The following is a 26,798-nucleotide window of genomic DNA, read 5'->3' as shown; positions in this document are numbered from 1 at the left end:
ATTTGGTTGACAGATTATCATGAAGTAACTACTCATAACTTCAAGGATGAGTGGTTATATGACCTCGAACCAGTCCCATAGGTTAACCAAAAACACAACCTAGATGATTAACTTCGGTTTATATCACATATTCACTCTCCATGTCAATAAAAGGCAAGTCTTTGTAATGAATCTCCATCTCCCAGCAGAGCTGCAGAGCCTGAGCGATGATATCTTCTGACATCCGCTGGGCATAATCCAGGATCGGTTTGTTGACTGGAGGAAAATCAGATGCAGACCCAACAGCTGGACTGACCAAACATTCTGTTTCTTTCGCCTCCTTCAGAAATGCTTTTGTCTCAACTCCTCCATTTTTGTCAACGATGCTCTCCTTCTGTTTATCCGAACAGGCTGGAAACCAGCATCTCGATTCTTTGTCTCCCATTCCAACAAGACATCGACTTTCAACAGGATGAGCACCTCATGGTCATTTTCATGGCTGCAGATAAATCATAACAAAAGAAAAACAAAGAGGGTGTTTTTCCTCCAATAAGGATACAGGGATATGGTCTGTCACATGCAGGCCTCTGTTTAACCAATAACAATAAATTCATGGAGACCTTAAAGCCTGAGCCACTGTCACAAACAAGGGAACTTAACTCTTCCTTTAGCCTTAAAGAAAATGAAAAAAAATGTTTCTACAAGATTGTTACTGGATTTTTATAAGTAAAAAAGCCCCATGGGAAAACACTAATTCAATCTGGACACTTTGCAAAGAATCACTGAAGAAGCTGAAATTTTAAAACAGGATATTTAAGAGTTTTTACCCTCTGTCCTTTGTTGCAGCTCCTCTTTGGACTTCCTGCAGGTTAATTTGAGGTTTCTACGACCTTCACAGCAGCTGATAAACAAGCAGCTGAACCAGTTTCCTCCTGGTTCCTGGTTGGTGGGAGGAGCAGACCACTCTCTACCACCCAAAACACCAATACAGTGAACTTCTTCAGCGTCCCTACTTTCTCCATTACATCTTAAGAAATTATGAATTAGATAAGTTATTCAGCAAGGTGTTCAAAAATCCTGCTGTATGTCTATAATTTTTAAGTTTTAATAAGAGAAACCCTAAATTACATTTCTTTATACCCATTTAAATAATCCCCAATAACTTTCTTTAATTTCAACCTTGACGATACAAACCTCGATCTACTATTTGAAACAACATAAATCAGATTCAAGGTACAATTTAACCTGATTCTCTAAAAAAGAATTGAATAGAGAAACAATCAAATATGTCATAAATAAAAACTATGACCCATGAATCTGAAAAGTCAAACTTTTCTAAAAAGGAAAACCTCTAAAACCTAAAACGCTTCTTGACTCGGAGTGCCTCAGTGAGAGTTTGAATCAGTCTACAGTAAGTCATGACTTCCGATTTCAATTTTTTTTTTATTAATCAGTCGTTTATTCTTTTGTTTCTTAAAGTCTCGTAATAAACATTAATAATAACAATGTCGTTTTTAATTGGACTTTAATTCATCTGCTACCTCTTTAAATCTTTCATCTGATTAAAAAAAAAGATCCTTCCAGCAGCCAATCATAAAGTTCCGAGTTTTTCGGGGGACATACTTTTATTAGCCAGCGTCACTGCCCTGACTTCTTCTTCCAGGATGCTCCTCTTATTGAGCCTGGCCGTCTTCTTCTCTGCGGGCTTTTCCATAGAGATGAACCAGACCTCCAGGCTGCTGGTGGAGAGCGGAGAGCAGTGCTCGGCCTGCGACTTCCGGGAACACAGCAGGCAAATGAGGCTTCACAACATCAAGTCCCAGATCCTCAGCATCCTGCGGCTCGAACAGGCTCCAAACATAAGCCGGGACATGATCCGTCAGCTGCTGCCCAAAGCGCCTCCTCTGACGCAGCTCCTGGACCAGTACAACCCGCGGGTGGAGGACGAAGAACACGCCACGACGGAGACCATCATCACCATTGCCACTACTCGTAACAAAGCCAATTAACTCAATAACCTTTAAGTGCTCTTTTATACCTTTTTTTTGCTCCTTTCCCTTCGCGCGTAAAAATATGATCCATGCGTAAATCCTATGCGTAAAGTTAGTTTGCAAATAGCCATTTGGAAAACAGTTGACGATTGAACTACATGGACCTAAATGTCTTTTTATTTTCCGCTTAGAGAATATTATTTTTAATGTTGAAAATTTGAATGAAAAATTGGTGTTGGCCAATTTAAGGTTGTTTTTTTTAAGGCGACTGTGTTTGTAATGCCAGTCAATAGATTTAAGATTTATATTCTATTATGGCTCTTGGTCACATAGTTTTTCTGCACATTTTTCTGCTTTTTTGTACAGTGGATTTGAAATAACTCTCAACAAAAGAGTTGGACAGACCAATGGATTTAAAAAAAACAATTGCTCACTCTGTTTTTATGAAGCAAGATGTTTAACCATTTTGTTTTTTCTAGCTAATCCGATCACCCAGGACGAGATGTCCTCCTGCTGCCTCTTCAGCCTCAGTCCAAAGATCCAACCCAAAAACATTCTGCGTGCTCAGCTGTGGGTTCACCTGCGGCCGGCCGACATGGTTACCACTGTCTTCCTGCAGATCTCACGTCTAAAACCAGGAAAGGAAGGGAACAGCACCCGAGTGAGAGTCCGATCCCTGAAGATAGACACTGATGCTGGTGCAGGCTCCTGGCAGAGCATTGACATCAAGTCCCTTCTGCAGGCGTGGCTGCGTCAACCAGCGACCAACTATGGCATTGAGATCAATGCCTACGACTCCAAAGGAGAAGATCATGCTGTCACCTCAGTGAAGCCTGGAGAGGAAGGCCTGGTGAGTAGAGGGGGCATCCCAGTGTTATTTGACTTTCATGTATTGAACCAGGGGCTGTTCTTCAGTTCTGATTTATCTTTTCTAAGATACCGTGATGTTATTCTACTAAAAAGATTCTATTAATAATTGATTCTTGAAACACAAAAATGCGATCAGTTAATCTAGGAAGAAGTTGAGCCTCTTTGTCTGCAGTTGGTAATTCTGCTGCATTGTGAGATCATTTAAATTCCTTTCCAGCAACCGTTCATTGAGGTGAAGATCCTCGACACTCCAAAGAGATCCCGCCGCGACTCAGGCCTCAACTGTGACGAGGAGTCTGCAGAGACCCGCTGCTGCCGCTATCCGCTCACCGTCGACTTTGAAGAGTTTGGCTGGGACTGGATTATTGCACCAAAACGCTACCGGGCCAACTATTGCTCAGGAGAGTGTGAATTCATGCACCTGCAGCAGTACCCACATGCTCACCTGGTGAACAAGGCCAACCCGCGGGGCACTGCAGGGCCCTGCTGCACACCCACCAAAATGTCGCCCATCAATATGCTGTATTTTAACCACAAAGAGCAGATAATCTATGGAAAGCTCCCATCCATGGTGGTCGACCACTGTGGCTGTTCTTGAGGAGACCCTGGTGTCTGCAGGACATAGGCTAAATTTAGAAGCTTTGTTTTCTGTGAAAGGGATGCAAAATATTTTGTCTCAAGTCTAAACTAAGACCCAGTAGCATCCCATTTAGAGAGGGGCACAAGGATTACTGCCAAGGACAGGACTCTGAAGTTGTTTCTTAATTCACAAGTTTGGCTTACGGCTGATTTTAAAACATAAAATATGATAAAAACAACAGAAACTGATGTCCTACTTTTAGCTCTGCATGTATGTGCTTAACATAGCTCCTCCATGCATCATGCCTTCTTTGGAGCATTATATTTATGTGCATCCTGAGACATTACAAACCATACTTCATGTCCACAAAGTGCAGTTAAGGCAATGAACATGGGGGAATTATTACAGAAAACCAAGGAAGTTCACAGCTTTGAGGCAGCTGTCTCATGTCCTTCATGAAGTTGTTTTTTCCTCGTGTCGCAGTGTTAACGTGTGCTGATGCTGTCCAAATCTGACGCACTCGATGACATCTATGAATGCATATGTGTTAAAACATAAGAAACATTATAGGAGCACATATTCTAAAGTGCACAGATAGATTGTCTCCTGTTGTCTTGTGTACTCCTGTCTTATGAAAACTTGTCCTGACTTGAACCTTGACCAGAACAATCCCTGCAGGGCGTCTTCCATGTGTGCCTTTTTTTTAAAAACATGAACCTAACGACTCTGAGCTGTCAGATTGTCCTTCCCTCGTCCCAAAGCTTGTTTTCAAACTCCTCGCTGTGATCTGTGCTAATATGCATCACAGTGATTTGAGTGATAGAAAATACCTTCAGTAAGTGCAGGAGCATTAAGCATGCAAAGTCAGTTTGTCAACTAGAAACTAACTATGTGGTTGCTGCTCTGCCTTTCCTTGCAGAATAAGAAATTTAATAGAGTAACTTGTCTGAGCAAGCTCCGAGTTAATGAAGTATTACTGAAAGTGAAAGGCTGAGAGAAAATCCTACGACAAATTTTAAAAGTACCTCTGAGATTTTTTTTTTTTTGATGAAGTCGTCCACAACTTCAGAACTTAATGTTTGAATGCAAGTGCAGTATTGTAAAAGATTTTCAAAGCTTGGTGCTTTATAGCTTCAATGCACAACGCATTGGAAGTATAACAAACAACTTGACACAAGAGTTTTCCGGTTCCACATGACTGCAAAATTACATCAACTGGAATCATTTCAAAGCAGGTTTAGTTGTAATAAAGTGAGTTGGGGACAAAGGGCTTGTGATCTTGAATCAAAACTTTTTGTGCAGTTGAGAAAGTTTATTACTTTTTTCTGTGTCCTTTACTTGAATCTTTTATGTTTGGGAAATGTTGCCTTTTCTTCCAGATAGAACTGTAGTGATGGAAAGTCAGGAGAAAAAGAGGGAATGTTGTTCAGCAAAGGGGCTGGCAATGAATCAAAAACGAGCCTGGTGTTTTAGTCTAGCCAAATTGTAAAGCATGAGTCTAACCTGATAAGTTACCATCGACTCCTCTGGTTAGCTTTTCCAAAGCTGCCACAGAGGATCTTTATCTCAGTGGACAGATTGATTTTCCTGCATTAGTCAGAATGAGGCTGCATCCAGTCGACATTTTAAGAACTGCAGCTAAATGACTTTCTCTACTTTTAAGTTAAATTGTTTTGAAAATGATGTTGGTAGTAAAAACTCTTTGCTGTGTAGGAGTTAAAATATACTGGTTTGCATGTCTTTACACTCAAACCAGTGCTCTCATCCAAACTTCAACTCATACCTGCTTCCATGGAGCGGCAGGTATGGATAACATCTGAACCTTCTTTGTTTATGAGGTTGTTTCAGAATTATCATCACTGACTGGCTGGTAAAATCGTGCATAAACTGCAAGGACAGTTTTTCTTTTCATGATCAGCTGATCCTGATATGAGGGCAGGAACTGTGATCACAGAGGGAGGCTTGATCTTGATTTGAAGCTGAGTGCAGATGTCCTGAGTGTTGATGTGCTTCACAGGAGTCCTGACCCAAACGTTTTTTTCTTCTGCTGTTGGAACAGGACGTCCACAAGCGACAGTTTCATGTTTGTGATTCTGCAAAGGGAACAAAATGTCCAACATGTTAAATGGTTCACATTGCTTTTCTGCTTTTAAAGGTTTAAACCTTTAAGCAGTTGTATCACATTTTTATTGTTTTGGTAGATTTGCTTTGCAAAAAGCAGAATAAATCCACTTTTTTATTTTATTTTAGATGTTATAAAACAAGCACATAACATGTAACGATGGGTGTTTTTGACAGATTATTTTTCAAAATGTTACTCCAGGACAACTAAGGGCAAAGAGGAGGCTGTTTAAAGAATACTGTTTTGATGGATATTTGTTGTAGAGACTGAAGTGGAAAGTTTGTTTTTGATTGTCAGAGTTTTAGAAATTGCTCTCTGTACTGAAATTTTCTTTTTGCGTCTTTGTGTGTTTGAAGCACTGCAAGTTTAAAAGAGTTCACCTGTATTATAAAACTTAAGTAACATTATGGAGAATCAAACACATAATGCAAGTGTTGTTCACTGTATTGCAAAAATATTTCAAACTGTGTCTGCAGTTGATCTTCTAAGAAAATGTTACAGAAAAAGGGACTAAATTCAGTGATTTTGTATCAAAAATGTGTCAGCATGGATGTAAATTAAGTGCTGAGAATGCATAGACAATTTTAAATCTCAAGTTTGTTCAATAGATTTTTTTTATTATTATTCCTAGTTATCAGTGCAGTGTGAGATGTACTTCACACAGGAGGCCACAAGGTGGCATCAATGTGCAATGTTTCCAAAGTGGTGCGATATGAAAAAGACCTCGACTGATAACAATGACTTTAGATATTTGCATCTGTTCAAAAACATGTGTACTCCATTGACAGTATATGTTTCATACAGTCTATGGTTAACTCCTGGTTTATTGTGCACTTTGTGTTTGTATGTGAATAATCAAATGTACTATAAATGTCTAAATTTGGAAAAGTTCTCGTATCTCTAAATAACTTGTATTACTAGTGTATATGCTTAAAAGTTTTTTTGGACACATTTGTAAATGTAAATAGTACATTTTAATGCGTTGTCTGTACTCTTTATTAATTAAAAGTTATATTTCTTTTTCTGTTGAAAATGTTTTCTTATTTTCTCTACCACATTGAAGAAGAGGAAGTCAGCCCAGTTGTTTTGACGTTTTGGAGAATAAAGCAAGGACTACTTGTGCTGCAGATAAGTGGCACATAATCCTAAGAAGTCTCAGTTACTGATTTTAAAATGGTAATATTTAATGTTAATGTTTTGTATAAAAAATATTGTAAAAGCATTTCAAAGTTGTGGGTTTAAGTTTGCCCTTTTTTTTTAAACATCATATCTTATTTAATTGCTTAAAGTTTGGAAATTAAAGTAGAATATATAAATATTTACAACAGTTGTTCCTTAGGTTTTGAAGGACATGCAAACACAACAAAAAAATTACCTTATTTTTTCTATTATTTTACACAACAGAATTGCCTCCTTACATTAGATTAGGTTTTAGTTTCAGAGTTGCAGGGGTTTGTGATACTTTCTGTTTCTCTGAAAACACGTGGTCACTGTCGGCTCTTCTGCTTATCGGCTATCCTCCCTCATAACCATGGCAACATGTTGCTTTCTAACCTTTGTCAGGTATGCATTGATGATAGTTTGAAACCCTTTGAGTCAATTAGCACATAAGAACAAGTGTTTATTCCTTTATCTTGCACATTTACTGAGTATTTTCATCTAAAACACACGGGTTGTTAACGCTATCAGGGGGCGCTTGCTAACTGACAGAATAGCCACTGTCCGTCGTTCTCATTGGCTGTTGAAAGGGAAAGGGCGGGCTCACGTTGCTGCTCCTAAGCGATGATTGGCTGACGCTGTTTCCGCACAGTTAAAGTACAGTACACAACACCAAAAAGAAAGCTGAGGAGCTGCTTGGTAAAGAAGCTGTACGGTTTCCTTTTTAAGAAATAAAAATACTTTTTCTTTCAGATATTTTCACGTTTCCTCTGACCTAAAGGTAGGTTTATTCACATATTATCTCCCGCTATGACAATATTCTGCCTAAGTCTGCTGTTCGTTGTCGTAATAGGATGCCATGTCACTGACCTAGAAAAATGACTTAAAAGTTGATAATTTCAAACGATAAGGAGTTAAAGATACGTATTTATAGTCTGTTTGCGTCATAAGTTTTCACTTGTTTGATAGCTATCTCGACTAGTAATTATTAAACCAAAATAGTGTTTTATGCCATCCGTTACTGCCCACCCATTGGAAGTCCAAAAATGAGTTATTACCTGCACACCTGTATCTAATGCACTAAATATTACAGCAGGTGAATCACATGTAGACCACACTCACCAATTCAAATTATGATGTTCTGTAGTGTTAGTTACAGTGATATAGAGGAATTCTGTTTAAAAAAGATTTCTGGATGGTATTTTGTTTACATAAAGAGATTGCTCAGGTAAATTCAGGTGAGATTTGTGCTGCAGTGACTGTTGCCAGGGGCAGTGAGGAAAACGAAACTTATCATGACTCCTTCTGTGTTCAACTATGCAATCTTATAAATCAGGAATAATAATCATAAATAATGTTAGTTGATATATTTTCGACATTTTCTTTGTTTTGCAGAAGAAGCATGTTTTAATTTAATTCAGTTTAATGTGTATAGCACATGTACAATTGTGAACTCAATGTGTTTTACAGAAGATAAAAACAAATGAACACAATGCATTATAAAACAAAGAACAAATAGATTCAGAATCATAAATACAATCCAAAACATATTTATAAAAGGACCCTGAACCACGCACGCACACACAAACACACACACAAACACACTTATACTTATTCCTATCAGAGCACACACACATGACCATGCACCAGCCATCCTTAGACACACACACACACACACACACACACACACACACACACACACACACACACCTATGCCTGTTCCTATCACTAGTTGAAGTTAAGCCATATTATTCTCTGCAGGTTCTCAAATGCAAGGGTCAATTAACATCTGTCTTTTGCATGATGCTTTTTGCAAAAAAAAAAGTAATACTTTTTTCCATTTTTGTAGAGAACAAAAGTAATTTCACATTTTTAAAATCTAAAATACAAGAATCTTCTGGTGAGAGTGAATGCATCTTCCCCCCTTATTTGTTTTTACATTTGTTTTTATGTGATTTTACCACATCCTCCCAGATAAAACCTCCACTTTAGTTTTCTCTGAGCCGCACAGCGTCAAGAAGGAGGAGGGACTGTTCCCAGACTAATTATTCAGTCAACACTTGTGATCTCCGGTCTCTTGCTTTGCAGTCAAGCAGCTGGGTTGTTGAACTTAAAGAAAAATTAATCCAGCCTTTCACTTTGTCGAGTTGCTCGTTCTAATAAGATGTCTTTAACCTCAAGAGTTCATTCAACCTGACCCCCCTGAGAAAGAAGGGCGGGAAACAGATATGATTACCAAATTGTTGCATTATTTATTTATTTTAAGATCACAAAGTGATAAGCAGAAACTTAATGTATTGCTTTGGGAAGGCTGCGAGGTTGCAGAGACGAAGAAGGAATGGATTTCCGAAACAAAATAGAGAAGGAAAACTTAATGTAATGGGGAATTGCAACATCACTTCTCTAAAATTGATCATGTTGAGAAATATCTTAAATAGCAACAATAACATGACTACAGATCATAATTTCAGACATTGCATAAACCCTAAATATTTACTTTATTTTAGTATTCACACATTTTTATTTTTCCTCTCAGTTCTTCTTTTTATTCAACCTTTTTTAAAAAAGGAATGTACCTAAACAAACCTTTAAATCAGAGCTCTTAACACTGAATGAATCTGCTTTTGTTCACCAGAAGATGGCACAGTGGAACCAGCTTCAGATGCTGGACTGCAAGTACCTGGAGCAGGTGGACCAGCTTTATGATGACTCGTTCCCCATGGACATCAGGCAGTACCTGAGCAAGTGGATCGAGAGCATCGACTGGTGAGAGGGGTTTTTTTTGGAAAGAAGAACAAAAGTTTTTACTTTACAAGAATAGAGATCAGAGCCTCATTTGTCTTGTACTCCGTGCCTCTTCAGGGACACAGTGGCGATGCAGGATTCCTTAGCCACAGTTCGGTTCCATGACCTCCTGGCTCAGCTCGACGACCAACATAGCCGCTTCGCCCTGGAAAACAACTTCCTGCTGCAACACAACATCCGCAAGATTAAGAGGAATTTACAGGTTAGAACATTTATAATACCCCCTGTCATGTAATGATCACATTTTTTAATATTATGGGAAAGTCTAAATGTTGAGTGATTGTGTGTTTAGGATCGGTTCCAGGAAGATCCCGTCCATATGGCCATGATCATCTCCAGAAACCTGAAGGAGGAGCAGAAGATTCTGGATGGTGCAAAGAGTGCCGAGGTAAAAACCTGCAGCTCAGTGCAACATACATAAAAGAATACCATCTGCTTATTGTCAGTGGTCTTTATCAGTGAGTAAAATATTCAAAGCACATAATTAAATGTTAAAATCTTTCCTCACAGCATGCATAATAACACTGATACTCGACACAACTAATTATCTCTAAGTATACAGATGTTCCAACTACAGCTTGATGACAGTGTAGTACAGCTGTGAAATAACGTGCCCCCTCTCGTCTACAGCCAGAAGGTGAGGGCACGGTGTCGGCCATGGTGGTGGAGAAACAGAAGCTGGACAACAAAGTGAAGGAGATGAAAGACAGAGTTCAGGTATGATGCACCAGAGGATCAGATATTACAACAGTAATAGCTTTTAAGTTGTAGCCTGACTTCATCACAGTGCTAGAACCATTTTCTTCTTGAATCTTCCTCTGCTAGGTGGCGGATCAGAACATTAAAAATCTCGAAGATCTGCAGGATGATTACGACTTTAAATTCAACACACTCAAAAACAGAGGTGGGATAAAGTTAAAGTCTGTTGAAATAAGTTTCATTATATATCTATAGATTTATTTGTTTACCCCAACTGCAGGAGTTACCAAGCCTTTATTTTAAGCGTCAATCTTTTTTTCTGAATCTCTAAGTAACAGCTTTCTACATGTCAACGAAGACCAACTTTGTTTGTTGTTCTTTTAAGAAAATCAACTGAAACTTGTTTTTAATTTTTGCAGAGAATGAAATGAACGGCATGACACACAAGGAGCTCGAAAAGGAGAAAATTATGGTTTCTAGAATGTGTCTTGAACTGAAGACCAAGCGACAGGTGAGCAGCCTGAGACATGGTGAAAACATCTGATAAAAGTAGGAAAATGTAATTTGTTAGAGCCGCAAAAAATATAGAAAAATCTTTAATATCTTCTTCCTCTTTTTTCTGCTGCTTTTCCTTCTTATGTGTTCTTCAGGACATGGTGACCCAGCTGATGGATCTGCTGAACGTCACTCAGGCATTGGTTTCAGACCTGATCTCTGAGGAGCTGCCCGAGTGGAAGCAGCGACAGCAGATCGCCTGCATCGGGGGGCCGCCCAACGCCTGTGTGGACCAGCTGCAGAACTGGTTAGATTTCATGTTAACCATGAAAATAAGCAAATCGTTACAGTAGTTACCTGCATTTTGTTTCATCTTTGCCCTCCTCCATCTCTTGATTTGCCCATTTTTGTTCTTCATCACTCCTGCTCACCCTCCTTTTCTTGTTCTTTGTCTTAATTTGTCTCCTTGTCCTCATCTTCATCTTTCATCTCCTTTCCTCTCTTTTTCTTTATTTTCTTCCTCACCTACTCTCAACCATCGTCCTCTTTTTTACATCTTATCACCCCTTTAATGCTTTATCTTCCATCTTTTCACCTCTCCTCCTCCATCTCCTTATCTCCTTTCTTCTTCCTCTCTAATTCTCTCTTTTCACTTCTCTTACTCACCTTCCTCCTTTCCCCCCTTGCCTCCTCTCCTCTTTCTCTTCCCTCTCCTCCTCTTCTTGTAGGTTCACAGCAGTAGCTGAGAGTCTGCAGCAGGTCCGTCAGCACCTCAAGAAACTCCAGGAGCTGGAGCAGAAGTTCACCTACGACAACGACCCCATCACACAGAAAAAAACTTTCCTGGAGTCCCGAGCTCTGGATCTCCTCAAGAACCTCCTGTCCAAGTAAGAAACGTCTCTCACACAGGTTTATGATGGCTTTATTATTTATTATCTATCAGAAAATAAATCTTATAAGATTGTCACAATGTTTTTGTGTTTATTAATTAAAGCAAAAATCATTCTTTTTCCCTCTTCCTCCTGCTCCCTTTCCTCTCTGTATCCCCCTCCTTTCATCTGTGTGTGTGTTTGTTTGTGTGTGTGTGTGTGTGTGTGTGTGTGTGTGTGTGTGTGTGTGTGTGTCTGTGTGTGTGTGTGTGTGTGTGTGTGTGTGTGTGTGTGTGTGTGTGTGTGTGTGTGTGTGTTTTAGCTCCCTGGTTGTAGAGCGACAGCCGTGCATGCCCACCCACCCACAGAGACCCATGGTGTTAAAAACAGGCGTCCAGTTCACTGTGAAACTCAGGTAAGAAGCAGAAAAGCAAATATTTCAGAATTTAGATTTATTTTTTTCACAAAAAAATTTCAATTGTTGATTTGACCTTCTTACCTTCCCAACACAAATAGTTTTTTATTTATTTATTTTTAATGAAAAATCACCCAAATTACAGCTTTAGAAATATAAGAGCAGAAAAGCATCAAAAAGAGAAATTCTTGTTGTTCTTGTTTTCCTCTCTTTTCAGGTTCCTGGTGAAGCTGCAGGAGTTTAACTACCAGCTTAAAGTCAAGGCGATGTTTGACAAGTAAGCTGTGGTCACACGTTGTTTTCATTTTAGTGGAAAATGTCACACCTGTGTGTTTGAACAGGTTTTAAAATCTAAACATAATTCTTCTATTTTGGTCCTCAGAGATGTTACAGAAAAGAAAGGGTAAGTCTAAAACTTATATGTCTTTTTAAAATATCACTTGCATGGAAATGAGGAAATCTTAAGCATCGTGCATATTTATTGGCTGATTGTTGTTTTTTTCTGATGTCAGGTTTCGAAAGTTCAACATTTTGGGAACAAATACCAAAGTTATGAACATGGAGGAGTCGAACGGCAGCCTGGCAGCAGAGTTCAGACATTTAGTAAGACAGCTTCATTAGAAGATACATTTCATTTGTTTTTATTGGAGTTTCGCTCTTTTCTTTACTCAGTAAAATAAGGGAGATAATTGTTGTTGTTGATTCTTCAGAACAGAAGGGAATGAGAACCTGAGGGACAAAAACTAATTCAGCGCTATTGAGGGGAAAAGGTTTTTAGTCCACGGTACTATGACCTTGAAATTAAAACCTTTGTGTATGACCGTTTCTGTAATGTCTTCTTTTTTTCACACAGCAACTAAAAGAGCAGAAAGTTGCCGGCAACCGAACAAACGAGGTGAGAGCATCAGCGATGACATCATTTTGAGAAAACAGCATCTGCATTCTGTAATCAACGGGATCGAGATCATAACATTTTTGCAACCGAGCAAATTTAAGCGGCTGTGAGACGCTGGAGAGTTGTTATTTAAAGTAAAAAATAAAGAGTCTAAATTGTATCCTACAAAGTGTTTAAAGTTTTGCACAGGCTCCTCGTGTTCTGTAGATTTATATGAGCTGAGTGTGTTTGATTGTGTGTGTGTCTATGTGTGTTTTGTTCAGGGTCCTCTGGTTGTCACCGAGGAGCTTCACTCGCTCAGCTTCGAGTCGGAGCTGCAGCTCAACCAGTCAGGACTCAACATCAAACTGGAGGTGAAACTCACACAATCCCAAAGATTAAACAGACGAGTTTGCTGGATTTTATGAGTTTGTTTATGATTATTTCCTGATGTTTGTTGCTGTTTTTGTTGTTGTAGGCCATGTCCCTTCCTGTTGTTGTCATCTCTAACGTCTGTCAGCTGCCCAGCGGCTGGGCCTCCATCCTCTGGTACAACATGCTGACCTCCGAGCCCAGGGTACACAACCAGGACTCTCATTGATGATTACAGATGTTTACTTATCACAAATATCAAAGATACAATTAGGTGATATCTTAATGATTTAAACAAGTTTCACAGCTGCCACCTTAAATTCATAAACAGACCATTAATACAATCTAAATGTTGACGCGTGTATAGCTGTTTTACGGTTTGCATTTTGAGTATATTTTGATGCCTGTGCTTTTTATATGAAGTAAGGTTTTGAATAAAGGTCTTCTATTCGTAACAGAGTATCTTTAACTGTAGTTTTAAACCAGATGGTTTGACTTTTTGTGTTTCCATCTCTTCTTCTTTCCTCTCCTCTCCCTCAGAATCTGAAGTTCTTCCTCAGCCCTCCGCAGGCCAAGTGGTGTCAGCTGTCCGAGGTCCTCAGCTGGCAGTTCTCCTCCGTCACCAAGCGAGGCCTGAACCAGGAGCAGCTCAACATGCTGGCTGACAAACTGCTCGGTAGAAATAGTTTTCTTTAACAGATAAACACCTGCAGGACTTTCAAACAGGCCTTTAACTTTTATTTTGTTTTCTCTTCAGGAGCCAAAGCCAAGAGGAACCCAGAGGGACAAATCCCCTGGACCAAGTTCTGCAAGGTGAGCCCCATTCAGCTGGAGATTTAAGATCGTCAACATCTGTAATACTTTTCGATACCACAAGTTAAAAATGAATAAAATCTGTAATTTCAATATGATTGAAAGTTTGGAAAAGTACTAAAGCTGTCCAAAAACTTAGATCTTCAGTCATAATTGAACCAAAAGCTGCAATAAGAGAAACATGTACAGGTTAGCAGATACTGATAAAGTGTTTTTGGTGCATCATAAAGTTAAAACTACATCTTCTCTTTGAACTAAATGTATTTGTCTGTAAGCAGAGTGCGAACGAGAAAGCGTATTCCTTCTGGTTGTGGATCGAAGGAATCCTGGATGTGATTAAAAGACACCTGCTTTCCCTTTGGAATGACGGGTGAGTGCTGCCGTCTGTCTTCAGTGTGAAGATTACACTTTTCTGAGATGTGCGGAGTGGATGTTAGAGTCATTTTCTGTGTGTGTGTGTGTGTGTGTGTGTGTGTGTGTGTGTGTGTGTGCAGCTCCATCATGGGCTTCATCAGTAAGGAGAGGGAGAAGGCTCTGCTCAGTGATAAGTGTCCCGGGACCTTCCTGCTCAGGTTCAGTGAGAGCAGCAGAGAGGGAGCCATCACCTTTACCTGGATCGAATACGACCTCTGCAGTGAGTGAAGGACTGATGCTGTTCATGTCTTATGTAAAGGAAGAATGTGAGACTCTTTGATCCAGTAGATATCGCCCTCTAGCACCAGCATTAAACCAAAACAAACAACAGTATGCCCAGACAGGTCGTGCTGTGCTACCCCCAAACCTTCCGCTCAGTATCTGACATTTTCTGATATTTCAATTGAAGAACAGTTTCCTACTCCCTCTCTCTGCAGACAAGCCGCTCTTTCACTCTGTGGAGCCGTACACGAAGAAGGAGCTGTCAGCCGTCTCTCTGCCCGACATCATCCGTACCTACAAAGTGATGGCTGCCGAGAACATCCCCGAGAACCCGCTCCGCTTCCTCTACCCCAACATCCCAAAAGACAAGGCCTTCGGGAAATACTACCCCAAACCCACAGAGAGTAAGTGTTCTGGTTCACAGTAAAACCATATGATCTGTTTATAAAATGTGATGCTTTCTTAAATTTAAAAAACTGTGTATTAAGTATTAATGCTTCTTTTAAGAGTGTTTATTAAACTAACAATCTGCAGGTGCCATAAAAACATTCAACCTTTTATACAAAGGAGCTGATGAGAGGTTTTTTATTACCTGTAATTTCAGCAAAGTATCTTATTGCAAACTGCACGTGTTTATTTAATGCTTATTGGGGACTAAATGCTGTTAAAGTTGAATCTGTGTTTATTTGACTTTTAGCTCAGGAGCCCATGGATGTGGAGAACAATCCAGATAAGAGCGGCTACATGAAGACAGAGCTCATTTCTGTCTCTGAAGTGTGAGCAGAGAACGTCACTTTTTTAAACACATATTTTACCAAATATTTTATTGGTAATGCATTGAGCAGATTTAATGTGGATTTGCTTTCTGTTCAGACATCCGTCCAGACTGCAGGACAACATGTTGCCCATGTCTCCTGATGACTACAGGGCGTTGTCACAGTTAGTCGGCCCCAGAGACATTGATGCTGTGGTGAGTATTTTGATAAGCTGCTGAACCAGCTTCTGTGAGCACCTCTTTAAAAACTGCTGTTTACAGTCTGCACAGGGTTTTTTTTTTACAGGTGAAGATTTCTGTTAATTCATCATCTGTAAAGAAACAACACCTCAGATGAATGTAGACGAGTAAACTGCATGATATGTCCATCTGAGATGAACCAGTAGATGTGTAGAAATGTAAACCCAGCTTTACTCTGTCTGTGTTTATCTGTTATTTTGTCCTTGTTGATCTTAAATGCAGTTGCTTTAAGTATTGTTGTGTCGCAAACCAGTAACCAAAGCTTAAATTTGGAGATGTTTTTATGGGGTTTGGCCAGTAATGGGAGCTAAGTTTTGTTGTGTGTTTTCTCTTCTCTTGCTCTGCTCAGACCAGCAATCTTCTTGGATTTGAAGAGCTTGATGTTCAGGTAGAGGCAGCCTCAGTTTGTTGCTCTGCACTGAATAGTTTATCAGCTTAAGTGTAATTTTCTTTGTGTTGTTGCATGCATGACATCTAACATACACAAAGGTGTGAAAGTCATTTTCACATCTGCACTCCTGAAAATATCTAGATCATTTCAGGAGGACTGCTCCAGAGATTCTCCTGATCTGGTTGTTCACATATCCACCTCACAGCTGGGGACTACAACTGTCAGACAGGAGGGGGGGGCGGCGAGGGGTCTCCTGAGGTATACGACGCTATAATGAGAATATTTGTCTTTAAATCAATGCTACGTGTGGTTGAACAGAATCACAATGTGAACTAAAGAGTGGAGAAGAACAAACTGGAGAACAGGAAACATGCAGCAGCAGGTTGATTAGAGCACGGAGATGGTAGAGGTGGCGTGCAGACAGTCTGTGGTCGAGCAGCAGTCACAGGATATAAACGTCACTCCCCCTCCCATTGGCCCGAGGTGAATATTCCAGATAATATTGTGCTGCGTTCTCACATCAGCTCACTCTGACTAACTGCTGAAAAGAATACTATAGTAGGGTTCTGTCAGGAGAAACTCCGGGTGAAGTCCAAACGAAAACATTTGGCCGTTTGCATTCACACATACAGCTCCTCCTGCAAATATCAAGAGTTTTCAGGAGTTTTCTGCAAGTGTGAAACCCCTTTAGTCTGTCTTCTAAAGGGGTTTGTCTCAGACAGAATAACCTGTCCTCTGATTGTAAACAACACTCTCTTTTCTTTTTTTTCTTCTGAAGAAAGCAAATCAATTCTGCTCTGCTTTTCTTCTTTTTCAGATGAGTGCAGACTTGGAGTGAGACCAAAACTGTCAACTGAGAAGGTTCTTCATTTCACCCAAGTCTTCTTTCTGTTCTCTCTTTCAGTGTCTTTGTTTCATCAGTGGTTGAACTCTGATGATCATTTTATCTGCTCTTAGAGGTGTGGTAAAGACCCTCACTACTTTTAAGTTAGATACAGGTCAGTGCAGTAACCAGTCACCTTCTAGACACATTTGAGTGATTACATTCACTCTACTTGGAAGTCAAAGAATTTAGATTTTTGCCTGATAATTACGAGGCCAAAAAGTAGAAAAGGCTTAAAAAGACATTCAAAACAAAAACCCTTGATGCTAAAGAGTACGATATTTATCAGGTCCTGACGGCTTTATGATTTTTTTTGTTAATTATTCGAGTAGAAATAAATATAATACATCTGGTCTTAATATGGTTTAAATCCGGTTGAAACATTATTTTGTAAATATTTTTAATAAATGTGAACTATATCTACTCTGTTAGACAGTGAAATTGAAGAATGTGAATCTGTATGCCTTTTTTGTGACACAGGTATTATAAAAATATCCTCATTCATAGGACACTGTATTAAAAGTATGAATTTATGTGTTTGAAAAACAAAACACCTTTAAGTTGCGTGTTGAGGTTTCCTGTAGCCCTCTGTCTGAGCTTTTTTTTAATCTAAAGAACTGTATGTTTAGCTTTGCTTTTCAAAAGTGATCTAACACTGCGGGCCGAAGCAATAAAACTAAAAAAGCCACTACGTTTGTTTTTGTGCTGCCGATTACCTGAATGACAATCAACCAGTCCATAAATATTGATGACCCCTACATCTATTTCACCTAAAGCTATCATAGGTGACACGTCCCCCTACCTCACCACACCGGAGAGGTCCAAGTGTATCTCAAATTACATTGTTGAAAAATATATTGCCTAATATGTCATGGGAACACAATCTGCTTTCTTCCTCAGGAGTTCAACGCTCCAACGTACACAAGAATATGCAATCAATGAAGTTACACTTCAGATTCTTTGAGAGACTAACATGCACGTGTGATTAACAGACAATGGATTTTAATTAACATAAGCAGTAAACAGTTGCTTTATAATTTAAAAAAATATATATTTTTAAAAAGCAAACATGTTATCTGTGATTAAGTCAAGTCACATTTATTAAGAAATAAAACAAAGAAAGCAGTTTGAGTTTGTTGCATGTGGGAAAAAAAAATTCCAAATGCAGTAATTCACAGAGTGACCACAGGAGGGCGCAACTTCACCTTTAAACTCCATCTTTACACATTAGTATCTCAAACTAACTAATTTATCTGCTTCTTGGACACTTTGGAGAACGACAGGGAGAGGAAGAGAGAAACTGGAGGTAAACATCATGAACACTGACTTTATCTGTGGGTTAATGTTAATGTTACCATGGTGACCCGAGTTTGACTTTCTCTTGTTGCTAGGTTACCAAGAGTTAAAAGAAACAAACATAAAAACAAGTAAATTACATTAATAAATATTTTTTATCAATAAAACATTTGATTTTTGACTTAGTCTTGTTTATGTGTCCTCTTATTTATAACTTTTTAATGTCTTCGATAGAAACGTTCTGCGTCACTTCCGGTTGAAGCTTCCGGTAATCACGCACAGGTGTGTTCAGGTGTTCTCAGGTGTGTATATCATTGTCTCGAGCAGGTAAGCGGTGCGGACCGCGTCCAGCGTGGCAGCATGTTGGAAGAAGAAGGAGCCGGGGAAGGAAACATGAAGTCTAGATACTCAGTGAGTCTTTAAAAGTTCAGTTTGTGTGAAAAGACACAAAATAGAAATACCTGCGTCTTTATGCTAATGCTAACACCTGGGCTAATGCTCATGTTGACGTCATTACAAATGTTTGTTAAGAGGAAACATCGTCAGAGTAAGATGATGATAACGTTTATCAATATTATGAAGGTAACTTTTAAACTTGTTTTCTCTTAAACTAATTATTTAACTCCACAACACCGGCTAAAAGTAAACTCTAAAAACAAAACTTATAATTTAAACTAATATTAGTTTGAAGAGTTTAAATAAAACAATAACCTGAATTTAAATTCATTGACTGATATGTAAATTAGTTAATCCGAGGTAAAAAGATTTTCTCAACATTACTGTTCACAGAGCTCAGACATTAAATGTTTATCTTGTTTAAGTAATATGAATAGACTTCATTAATTTAATTTAAAAAGTAAAAGCTTTCTGTGTTTAATTCAAAGTCTAATTAATTTATTATTTAAGTGCAGTAACCAACTAACCACCAGAGGGCGCCCTCTCTATATAAAGTGATTTATAAACGATAAAATTTATTTATTTTCAAACTATAACTTCAATTAGAGTTTGTGTTCTTGTGACAGTTAATGTAAGGTAAAGATGTTTCTTAAGACCTTATACTCAATGTTTCTGTTTTATATTCTACATTTAAACTTTGAATTTAAGTTTGCTTCGGTCTCATCCAAAACCCTTAAAGTGAAGTTAAACACAGATCATTTACAGTGAATGATAAAATCCAGGTTTATTCCAATCATCATGATGTTGTATAATCACAAACATTTTCTGTGTTTTATTAACTTGATGAACTAAAATTAGTTTTTCTTCTCCAACAGGAACTCTGTTGACATCTTCCAGGAGGATCCCCCGTCGGTGACCGTCTTCCTGCTCAGGTTGGAGACTCAAAGCTTTCTTAATGTTGTTTTATGTTTTAGGTCTTATAGATGTTTAGACTCAGTTATTTTAATCATTTGACTTCATCCCTTTTGTAGTGGAGGAACATCAGGTGTTTAATGAAATACTACATTATTATAATCACCTGATGTTCCTCCACTCCAAAAAGGATCAAATGATTAAAATAACTGAGTCTAAACATCTATAAGACCTGGAACATAATAAAACATTGAGAAAGCTTTGAGTCTCCTACCCAATGGGGATGCCTGTGACACCTTATTGTGTTGTGCTGATGTCATGTCTCGAATATTGTAATAAAACTACTGCTTTATCCATTCAGCATCAGTGACTTCTGTGCTCTGGTTATCTGCCAGCTGTGTTTTATTCTTCCTGAGGAAAGTTGTTTCTTGTAGTCTTTTTTCTAATGTAAGCAACTCTCACCTCAAGTTCACATTATGTGACAAAGGAAACTACTACAAAACATCTATTAGGAATTAAAGATGCTGACAACACAAATGAGACAAATTAAGACTTGAACATTTTATTATCAAAGTGTCTTCAGAGAGAACTGCAAATGAAAATTAAACAAAACTATAGCTGAAAGATAAAAAAACAAGGGCTAACAGGTAAACTTTAATCCGAAGAAACTCCTTCCAGTTGCAGCACAGATCCTACTCTTCAGAGCGAGGAAACACCTGGAAGATCAGAAACAAGAAACAAAGACGTCAGGGTTTAAAGTTCACTTCAGGTTGCATCTATGAGTAATTTACAAAATGTACAAAACGTGAACAGTACAATGGGCCATTATGATACACAACTAATTTTTAATCATTTCTTTAAGTCAAAAGAATCTACATCAAAGCGAGAGTTAGGATTAAGAAAGTTTGTAGCATGATATACATTTTGCCCTACAAATAAAATCAAGAATATGACTGTGACTCAAACGGTTAAAATAAACAAGAGCCAAGAAAAATACTCACCAAATGTTGAATGAAGCAGGTGAGGCAGCGTGGTGTAGCACACATGCTAACAGCTCTTCATCTTGTTTTGGTCAGGCTGCCCCTAAAAGTGTTAAAAAAAGAGAAACACATCACAATTAGTTTAAACTTCAAAATGTTTGTTATTGTAAAGTGTCTGGAGATAACTTTTCTAATGATTTGGAGACAAGTGAATAAAAATGGACTGATTTATGAAAGTTAACATTCAGTTTGTTATCATGTCACATTGGGACTGTTTTTTTGGAAAGTAACTACTGCTGTGTCCATTCTGCATCACATGGACTCCAGTACCTGGGGAGGAGAGAGAGAGAACATCTGTGATCAGGTTCAGCTGCACTGCATTAGTCCTTAATGTCGTTGGTTATCTGCCAGCTGTGTTTTAATTAGTTAGAGTAGTTTACATGTTTATTGTTAGCCGATAAATCTGTCACCCAAAAGGAGAAGTCAATCAAATCCTTTTGAGGACCAAGACCTTGAACCTCGTCATACAGAGCACTGATAAGAACTTTAATTATCTGTGGTTTTTAACATCCTCTCTCTCTCTGTGTGTGTAGAGCTGCTGGTTGAGTGTGTGAAGAACAAAGACTTAAAGAAGGTGAGTGACAGTTTCATCTCTCACTGCAGACCTTTGCACCTCATTTCTACATACTCACATGTGTCTTTGAATTGAATCATCAGCTGCAGGAGCCCCACCTGGAGGGAGCCCCACCTGAAGGGAGCCCCACCTGGAGGGAGCCCCACCTGGAGGGAGCCGCACTCGACTCGTCCGGCTGCAGTTGACGTCATCACGCTGCCAGTGCAGGAAGCAAAGAGCTGGTCCTCTACATCCTCCACAGGTGTGTGTACAGTCCTCCACGTGTTTGGTGCAGGTAGGTTAACAGTCAGACAAACTCCATTCAACGATGAGTGAGTCAGGATGTTAGTGACTCTTTTGATTTATTCACCAGATTGAAGAAGAAGTGAAAACTACAAGACACAAGAACATTTAAATAAAGCTTAGTTGTTGCTGATGCTAAGCTACATGCTAATGCTAAGCCACATGGCATGCTACATCAGATGCAATACATAACAAATTATAACAAGGCTAATGCTAAGCTACATGCTAACCTTAACTTCAATACAGTGAAGGAACTTACATTTCTGTTGCTGCCTGCTGTGTGCAGCCTTGAAGATTAAAGAAGGAACCCTCCACTTCCTGCTTCCTTTATAGGCAGGGCACTTCCTGTTTGATCAGTCACTTCCTGTAGCAGTACCTTTACCTGTACCTTTAAGAGTATACCAAATAACCATGTGTAGCTCATTAGAAGAATCCTTAGTTGTTGTTTTTTTATCATTAATGAATGTTTGTGGGTTCTTTTCATCATAGGTATGTTTGTAGTTTTTTTCAACATAGGAATATGTAGTTTTCTTTCTTTCTGTATTCTAGTGTTTGAATAAATGGGAAACTTTCAATGACAGGCTTGAAAAACAATAAGTCAGTTCAATCAATCTTTATTTTGTAGAGCGCCAACTCAAAACAAATGTTATCTCAAGACACTTTACAAACAGCAGGTAAGAGAGAGTCTTGTCTGGGTTAAAGGCAGGGTTGATCATTTTCTAAAAGTAGCATTCCCTCAGTGCTGCGTCTGCACCCACCCCAGAAGTGGACCTCAGCTCATTGCTTGCATTGTCAGGACCAAAAGACAATTTCAACCAGAATCTTAAAAAGTTGATCTGGAGAAAATCACCAACCCTGCCTTTAAGTAGTTTTTAGTCATTACAGAAAAACTGCAGTAAGTACAGATTCTATTTGTGCTTCAAAACATCTAACATAGAACTGAAACCATGAGGTTTTTAAAATGCTAAACACTTTATTTAAATGTTAACAGAGTGTAGATGATTCCTGTATCTGTGCTCTGATCTCTGTTCAGTCTGTATGTGATGATATATGTGCCATCATAAACACAAGACACCAAAAGAAGCAGCAGGGGGGTTGATGTCTGTTCCTCGGGTGATGTTGTCTCTCTCTCTCTCTCTCTCTGTTGACCAGGGGGGAGACGGTCCTTCACTGAGCTGCGTCCCTGTGTCAAAGAACTATCTGTCATTATCTGGTTGAAGCAGGAGCCTCGCTCATGAAGACAGACCTACAGGTACAGTTCAGACGCTAACCTGCAGGCTTTAAAATGGATGTCTGTGTGTGTTCGCCTCAAACAGGCATCTTCTCTCATTTTGTTCACATTTCCGTGGAGGTTTGGAGCCTCACTGGCTGGACTCAGCAATGACCTTGATACAGAGAGAGGAGAGGCAGACAGATAGTTTCTTTCTTGGTGTTCACATATCATGTAAACAGTGTCTCTAGTGACGTCACTGATGATCCATATTTAACTTTGAACCATATTATCCTAATATATGATTGACCATATGTTTATATGATAAATAAAATCTGATGTCATGGTGGGAACAATGGACCATTATATTAAGTACATTATCTTATATTACATTATATTAAGTAAGTTAATTATATTAAGGAAGTTAGTAAGTTTCATCCAACACACAAATCAAAGAAAACAGACAATACAACTTTAAACTAAATCTATAACTAAACAAAACTACAGCTGAAAGATAAAAACAACAAACATTAAAGACTAAGAAGACAAACTACGACTGAAAGAAAACTAAACAGGTAAAAGGTAAATAAAACAACAGCTAACAGGTAAACTAAGACAACAAGCTCTTCATCCAGCCTTCTGTGTTTAATTTACTCCAAGAAACAGCAGTCTGATTCATTCATTATTTAAGTGCAGTAACCAACAACTAACCACCAGAGGTTAGTTAGGTCTCCATATAAAATGATTTATAAACGATAACATACATTTATTTTCAACCTATAACTTTTAATTACAGTCTTACATCATTGTTTGGTAAATTATTTATATTAAAGCTGCATTTTTACCTTAAACCTTTTCTTCTTAGGTTTAATTTTACTTTTCAAACTTACTTTTTAATCAATTTAATTAGTTTATTGTCGATTGGTTTTCTTAATGAAAATATCACAAACCTTTTTATTGATTTAATTGAAATGATCAATTTAATTAAAACTGCTTTTTTGATTATGATTAAAATATTTGATATGAGTACATCTTACAGCTCATTGAGCTAATTTAGATTAAACATAAATTAAAAGGAAACATTTACAAGTTAAAAAGGTTGTTTTAAAATTATAACTCTCATAACTCTTCTTCACCTACCTTATGTTCTCCATTAACAATTAATAATACCAGTCTGTGATCACAGAATATCACAGACTTTTACTTTAGGAGCACTCAAACGTGTGCATCTAATTTACAGCTAGGATTGAACAATACGTGAAAAGTAAATGAGCCATTATGATACATTACTCATTTTAAATTAACTGTTTTTTTCAACTGAAAATACTTCTTACCTTTGTGAAAGTCAAATTGTTGCCACGAGCGGAGCAAATACGAGGAGGACATCAGCAACCTGTACAAACAGCTGGATGACAAGAATAGACTAAAGTCAAAGACAAGACACAACATTAGAAGCACAGTTTGAAGACAACCTGCTTAAAGATTCAAACTAAATACAAATACTTTCATTTTCTCAATTCTTATTATTACTTGATGTCATTTTCTTGTAATAATTCACAGGATGATGAGATCAACCAACACAGTCAGCTGGCTGACAAACTGAAGGAGCAGATCAAGAAGAGGTTTGTCTCTCAGCCGATGAAATACAAAAGAAATATCAAGTCTTTTCATTTAAACATGGATTTCATAAGGATGATCATTTTTGCATGAACTCACTCTGACCCCACGTCCCTCCCAGGAGGAGCTGTGCCGGCTGCAAACGGAGAACCAGCTGAAGGAGGAGGTGAAGGAGGTGCTGCAGGCGCTGGAGGAGCTCGCCGTCAACTACGACCAGAAGAGCCAAGAGGTGGAGGAGAGAGATCAGACCAACCTGCAGCACAAGACGGTACAGATATGTTTCAGGAGAAAGTGTTCAAAGTCTGCATCTCGAGGTCCTCAACCTGCTGCTACGAGACCTCAGTGACATCGGCGCCATCATCGGCACCAGTGATGTCATCACAGCTGTGAAACCACTTCAATGATAAGTGTCAGATTTGATACACTCAGGCAGACATCAACATTAACTCTGGTCACAGCTAACACATCACATCTTCTGTCCAGACTGCTGAATGAGCAGAGGGAAAACCAAACATCAAATAATTCAGCATCACCAACAAGGCCCACAGATCCAGGGAGCGGCCGCAGCGGGACTCGAACACCATTTAAAGTGTCATGTCATTTAAAAACCCAGCAGCTTTTGGTCCTCCTCGTCTGCAGAAGTCTGAACTGTGCATGCAGAGGGTGCTGAGGGTAGTGTTGTAGTCATGACCACACTAAGACCAACACCACAAATATCTTTGTGTGCAGGGGACGTTTTACCACCGGGAAGCTTGTGGTCGTAACCGGGGGATACAAATCAAACTACAAATGGAGTGATGTTATTTGTTGTTTTCTTTCTTCTAGTCCCAGACCGAGACCTTCAAGGAGTCTCAAAGAGCACATGAGGGTGTTCCAGGACTTCTGATTGGTCCTTATTAAAATAAACAATTGTTTTTGTTAACGATGCTGAGGTTACCAAACCAACAGATCACAAAAGTTCAAATGGACTCAGGAACAGAATGAATGTTGTTTGAATGATCACCTGTCTGCTTCTTTCAATCTGAAACATTTTCTCGTTGGTCTTCTTATATCTGTGAATCTGTAACTCTGGATCTATCAACAGGAAGTGCTCTGGAGTGCAACAGGAAGTGCTCTGGATTGATCAACAGGAAGTGCTCTGGATTGATCAACAGGAAGTGCTCTGGACTGATCAACAGGAAGTGCTCTGGACTGATCAACAGGAAGTGCTCTGGAGTGCAACAGGAAGTGCTCTGGATCTATCAACAGGAAGTGCTCTGGAGTGCAACAGGAAGTGCTCTGGAGTGCAACAGGAAGTGCTCTGGAGTGCAACAGGAAGTGCTCTAGATCTATCAACAGGAAGTGCTCTGGAGTGCAACAGGAAGTGCTCTGGATCTATCAACAGGAAGTGCTCTGGAGTGCAACAGGAAGTGCTCTAGATCTATCAACAGGAAGTTGAGGGTTCTTTCTTTAATCTGCCCGCAGCAACAGCAATGTAAGTTCCTTTACTGTGCTGAAGTTAAGGTTTAGCCTTAGCATGTAGCTTAGCATTAGCCTTGTTATAATTTGTTACGTATTGCATCTGATGTAGCATAGCATGTGGCTTAGCATTAGCATGTAGCTTAGCATTAGCATGTAGCTCTAGATTGTCGTCTACCTGCAGCTGTACTTTAATGCTCTGCACCTGGAGTATAATGAGTGTCACACTGCAGTAACTCTGTCTGTTTGCTGATGTTGGATTAGCACAGTTTAATAATCCAGGGAGTCTCACACACACACATATACACACACACATATATATACACACACATATATATATATATATATATACACAGACACACACACATATATATACAAACACACACACACATATACAAACACACACACAGTGGAAATACATGTTTTTATTTCTGAACACAAGGCATTAAACAGAAAGAAGACGATTGAAACAGCTTGAACAAACTTTTTATTTTATTTATTATTAAATTAATAAATAATATAAATAATAATTATTCTTTTTATTTTTAAACAGTTTTTATTTTTAATTAATTCCCCAATTTAAAATGTAAATCAAACATTTTTAACATTCTCTCTCTACAGATAGATGATACCACACCTTTGCACCTCATTCCTACATACTCACCTGTGCATGCTTTGTCTTTGAATTGCAGGAGCTGCACCTGAAGGGAAGTCAGCCAATCAGTGACTCTTTTGATTTATTCACCAGATTGAAGGAGTGAAAACTACAAGACACAAGAACATTTAGTTTAGTCATTACTAAAGTTCTAGGTAAATTCAAACAATAAACTAAGACAAGTTGTTGCTAATGCTAAGCTAAATGCTAATGCTAAGCTACATGCTAAGCCACATGCTATGCTACATCAGACGCAATACATAACAAATTATAACAAGGCTAATGCTAAGCTACATGCTAAGCTAAACTTACATTGCTGTTGCTGCCTGCTGTGTGCAGCCTTGAAGATTAAAGAAAGAACCCTCAACTTCCTGTTTGCTTTATAACTTCC

General features: G+C 38.7%; 3 protein-coding genes and 2 long non-coding RNA genes across 8 annotated transcripts; 3 read left to right on the top strand and 2 right to left on the bottom strand.

Moving 5' to 3' along the window:
- The first annotated feature begins 1,608 nt into the window (after positions 1-1,608).
- On the top strand, positions 1,609-6,575 carry LOC109994752 (growth/differentiation factor 8). Its single transcript, XM_065952170.1, has 3 exons — positions 1,609-1,971; positions 2,450-2,820; positions 3,058-6,575. Exons 1-3 carry the CDS (start codon positions 1,644-1,646, stop codon positions 3,436-3,438), a joined length of 1,080 nt encoding a protein of 359 aa, XP_065808242.1. The 5' UTR covers positions 1,609-1,643; the 3' UTR covers positions 3,439-6,575.
- A 765-nt stretch (positions 6,576-7,340) lies between these two features.
- stat1a (signal transducer and activator of transcription 1a) lies at positions 7,341-17,655 on the top strand. 3 transcript variants are annotated; one of them, XM_020648210.3, is made up of 25 exons: positions 7,341-7,481; positions 9,336-9,466; positions 9,563-9,707; positions 9,798-9,893; positions 10,136-10,222; positions 10,331-10,409; positions 10,624-10,715; positions 10,855-11,006; positions 11,428-11,586; positions 11,891-11,983; positions 12,201-12,260; positions 12,366-12,386; positions 12,496-12,586; positions 12,837-12,878; positions 13,142-13,231; positions 13,336-13,434; positions 13,770-13,905; positions 13,987-14,042; positions 14,321-14,412; positions 14,537-14,676; positions 14,894-15,082; positions 15,376-15,454; positions 15,552-15,648; positions 16,043-16,081; positions 16,902-17,655. In XM_020648210.3, exons 2-25 carry the CDS (start codon positions 9,339-9,341, stop codon positions 16,920-16,922), a joined length of 2,283 nt encoding a protein of 760 aa, XP_020503866.2. In that variant the 5' UTR covers positions 7,341-7,481; positions 9,336-9,338; the 3' UTR covers positions 16,923-17,655. The 3 variants fall into 3 exon arrangements, with proteins under 3 accessions (XP_020503866.2, XP_065807997.1, XP_065807996.1); XM_065951924.1 differs by having other exon boundaries at positions 7,348-7,481; positions 9,339-9,466; XM_065951925.1 differs by lacking the exon at positions 16,043-16,081.
- A 2,462-nt stretch (positions 17,656-20,117) lies between these two features.
- LOC109994776 (uncharacterized) lies at positions 20,118-21,841 on the bottom strand. Of its 2 annotated transcripts, XR_010665529.1 has the most exons (5): positions 21,727-21,841; positions 21,348-21,556; positions 21,244-21,315; positions 20,573-20,654; positions 20,118-20,287 (listed from the first exon to the last, which is right to left on the bottom strand). It is a non-coding gene; the product is annotated as an uncharacterized lncRNA (long non-coding RNA). The 2 variants fall into 2 exon arrangements; XR_003809317.2 differs by having other exon boundaries at positions 21,244-21,556.
- A 778-nt stretch (positions 21,842-22,619) lies between these two features.
- Positions 22,620-25,885, top strand: LOC110005898 (kinesin heavy chain-like). The gene is made up of 2 exons (XM_065951926.1): positions 22,620-22,719; positions 24,416-25,885. The coding sequence occupies exons 1-2, from the start codon at positions 22,702-22,704 to the stop codon at positions 24,638-24,640; spliced, it is 243 nt and encodes an 80-aa protein (XP_065807998.1). The 5' UTR covers positions 22,620-22,701; the 3' UTR covers positions 24,641-25,885.
- Positions 24,039-26,798, bottom strand: LOC109994737 (uncharacterized). The gene is made up of 4 exons (XR_010665530.1): positions 26,720-26,798; positions 26,417-26,516; positions 24,394-24,547; positions 24,039-24,100 (listed from the first exon to the last, which is right to left on the bottom strand). It is a non-coding gene; the product is annotated as an uncharacterized lncRNA (long non-coding RNA).

Source organism: Labrus bergylta, chromosome 24 (genome assembly GCF_963930695.1).
Source record: "Labrus bergylta chromosome 24, fLabBer1.1, whole genome shotgun sequence".
Lineage (NCBI taxonomy): Eukaryota > Metazoa > Chordata > Actinopteri > Labriformes > Labridae > Labrus > Labrus bergylta.
Note: the sequence above shows the minus strand (reverse complement) of the source record. Positions and strands in the feature narration are given on the sequence as shown.

Bases quoted from the DNA above. Each gene is read 5' to 3' on its own strand.
- stat1a (XM_020648210.3), top strand. From the start codon at position 9,339: ATGGCACAGTGGAACCAGCTTCAGATGCTGGACTGCAAGTACCTGGAG. The intron at 12,879-13,141 runs GTGAGAGCATCA...TGTTTTGTTCAG, and splicing joins CCGGCAACCGAACAAACGAG to GGTCCTCTGGTTGTCACCGA. The intron at 13,232-13,335 runs GTGAAACTCACA...TTGTTGTTGTAG, and splicing joins GACTCAACATCAAACTGGAG to GCCATGTCCCTTCCTGTTGT.
- LOC109994752 (XM_065952170.1), top strand. From the start codon at position 1,644: ATGCTCCTCTTATTGAGCCTGGCCGTCTTCTTCTCTGCGGGCTTTTCC. The intron at 1,972-2,449 runs GTAACAAAGCCA...TGTTTTTTCTAG, and splicing joins CATCACCATTGCCACTACTC to CTAATCCGATCACCCAGGAC. The intron at 2,821-3,057 runs GTGAGTAGAGGG...ATTCCTTTCCAG, and splicing joins AGCCTGGAGAGGAAGGCCTG to CAACCGTTCATTGAGGTGAA.